The 1,389-nt window shown below is 32.5% G+C and overlaps 1 protein-coding gene across 1 annotated transcript in view; it reads left to right on the top strand.

Moving 5' to 3' along the window:
- The window catches only part of ATM (ATM serine/threonine kinase), a 178,344-nt gene that overhangs the window by 50,525 nt on the left and 126,430 nt on the right, over window positions 1-1,389 (top strand). Inside the window, exon 13 of the mRNA XM_011984759.1 lies at window positions 520-745. Coding sequence (XP_011840149.1) covers window positions 520-745 — 226 coding nt within the window. The remainder of the gene's footprint in view (window positions 1-519; window positions 746-1,389) is intronic.

The raw sequence follows: 1,389 nt of genomic DNA, 5'->3' as shown, positions 1-1,389 counted from the left end.
GGGCAAAAGATGAAAAAAATTCCTACTTTTTGGAGAAATTAATAGTGAAAAACAAATAAATACCAACAACAATAATGAAACTTTGGTAGCAAGATCGTTACTTTTCTAACCCAGAGGATGTGTAACTGCTTAACCATACCAGATATTAAAGGTTTTTAAATCTATGCTTGTTACTCCTTCTGCTTGGTGAAAAAAGGGTTGTGTTTGCAGACAATGTTATGCTTAACATTGATATCTGGTAATTTTAAAAATACTTTCTGAATTTGCTTTTGAAATTGTAACTTGTATTTTTTTCTCTGTCTATTGGTAAATTTTGCTACTGAATAATGAAATTTGATACAAGTAGGTATCAAAGTCCAAAGGAGAGAAGCATTTAAAAGAATAATCTATTAATTATGTAAGTAGTCTTTGAATGATGTAGATACTAGGTTAATGTTTCCCTTTGTAATATATTGCGAATACATATAAGCGAAGCATTAGGTACTTTGTTTATAAATTAAAGATTTTACTTTCTTGAAGTGAACACCACCGAAAAGATAAAGAAGAACTTTCATTCTCAGAAGTAGAAGAACTATTTCTTCAGACAACTTTTGACAAGATGGACTTTTTAACCATTGTGAGAGAATGTGGTATAGAAAAGCACCAGTCCAGTATTGGCTTCTCTGTCCACCAGAATCTCAAGGAATCATTGGATTGCTATCTTCTGGGATTGTCAGAACAGCTTCTAAATAATTACTCATCTGAGGTGAGATTTTTTTAAAAAAAGAACTAAGTTTTTATATGATTCAGCTTTGGTAAACTGTTAGGAAGGAGAAATAGGGGCAGGAAAAACACCAAGGATGGTGGGAGGCTTAATTTTAAAAGCAAAGTGGCAGTAAAGGGCTACAAATTGGGACAACTTAGCATCATTAAAGGAAAACTCAAGAATGATAATTTGAGTACTTCCTCTGTACTGGAAATTACGGTAGACGTAAAAGAATTCCTTGTGTAGGTTAGTGAGGAATAGTAAGAGTTTGAGCATGGGGATTATATGATGGAAAAAACCTCTAAATACAAAGGAGGGAGATGTTACAGTAATAGAAAAGAACACAATTTAAACAAATCTAATAGATTTTGGTGGCATTTGAAGAGAGACGAGTGATTAGTAAATACAATAAATGGACTAGCAATTATTTTAGACGTCATCTAGGAATTTCCTTTAGCCTCATAAAATCACGAGTTCTCTTCATGTATACTATTCTCTTGCCAAAACTTCCATTTTTTAAAATGTGAAATGTCTTTCTACCTATTTCTGTGTATTCAGATCATCCACATGTGAAAATCCTTGCTAACGCCTTTCTTAGAATCTCAGAAGGTAAGATTCTAAGAATTTTTCTTTTTGACATGGAG

The sequence above is a fragment of the Mandrillus leucophaeus genome, unplaced genomic scaffold (assembly GCF_000951045.1).
Source record: "Mandrillus leucophaeus isolate KB7577 unplaced genomic scaffold, Mleu.le_1.0 Scaffold273, whole genome shotgun sequence".
Classification (NCBI taxonomy): Eukaryota; Metazoa; Chordata; class Mammalia; order Primates; family Cercopithecidae; genus Mandrillus; species Mandrillus leucophaeus.
Note: the sequence above shows the minus strand (reverse complement) of the source record. Positions and strands in the feature narration are given on the sequence as shown.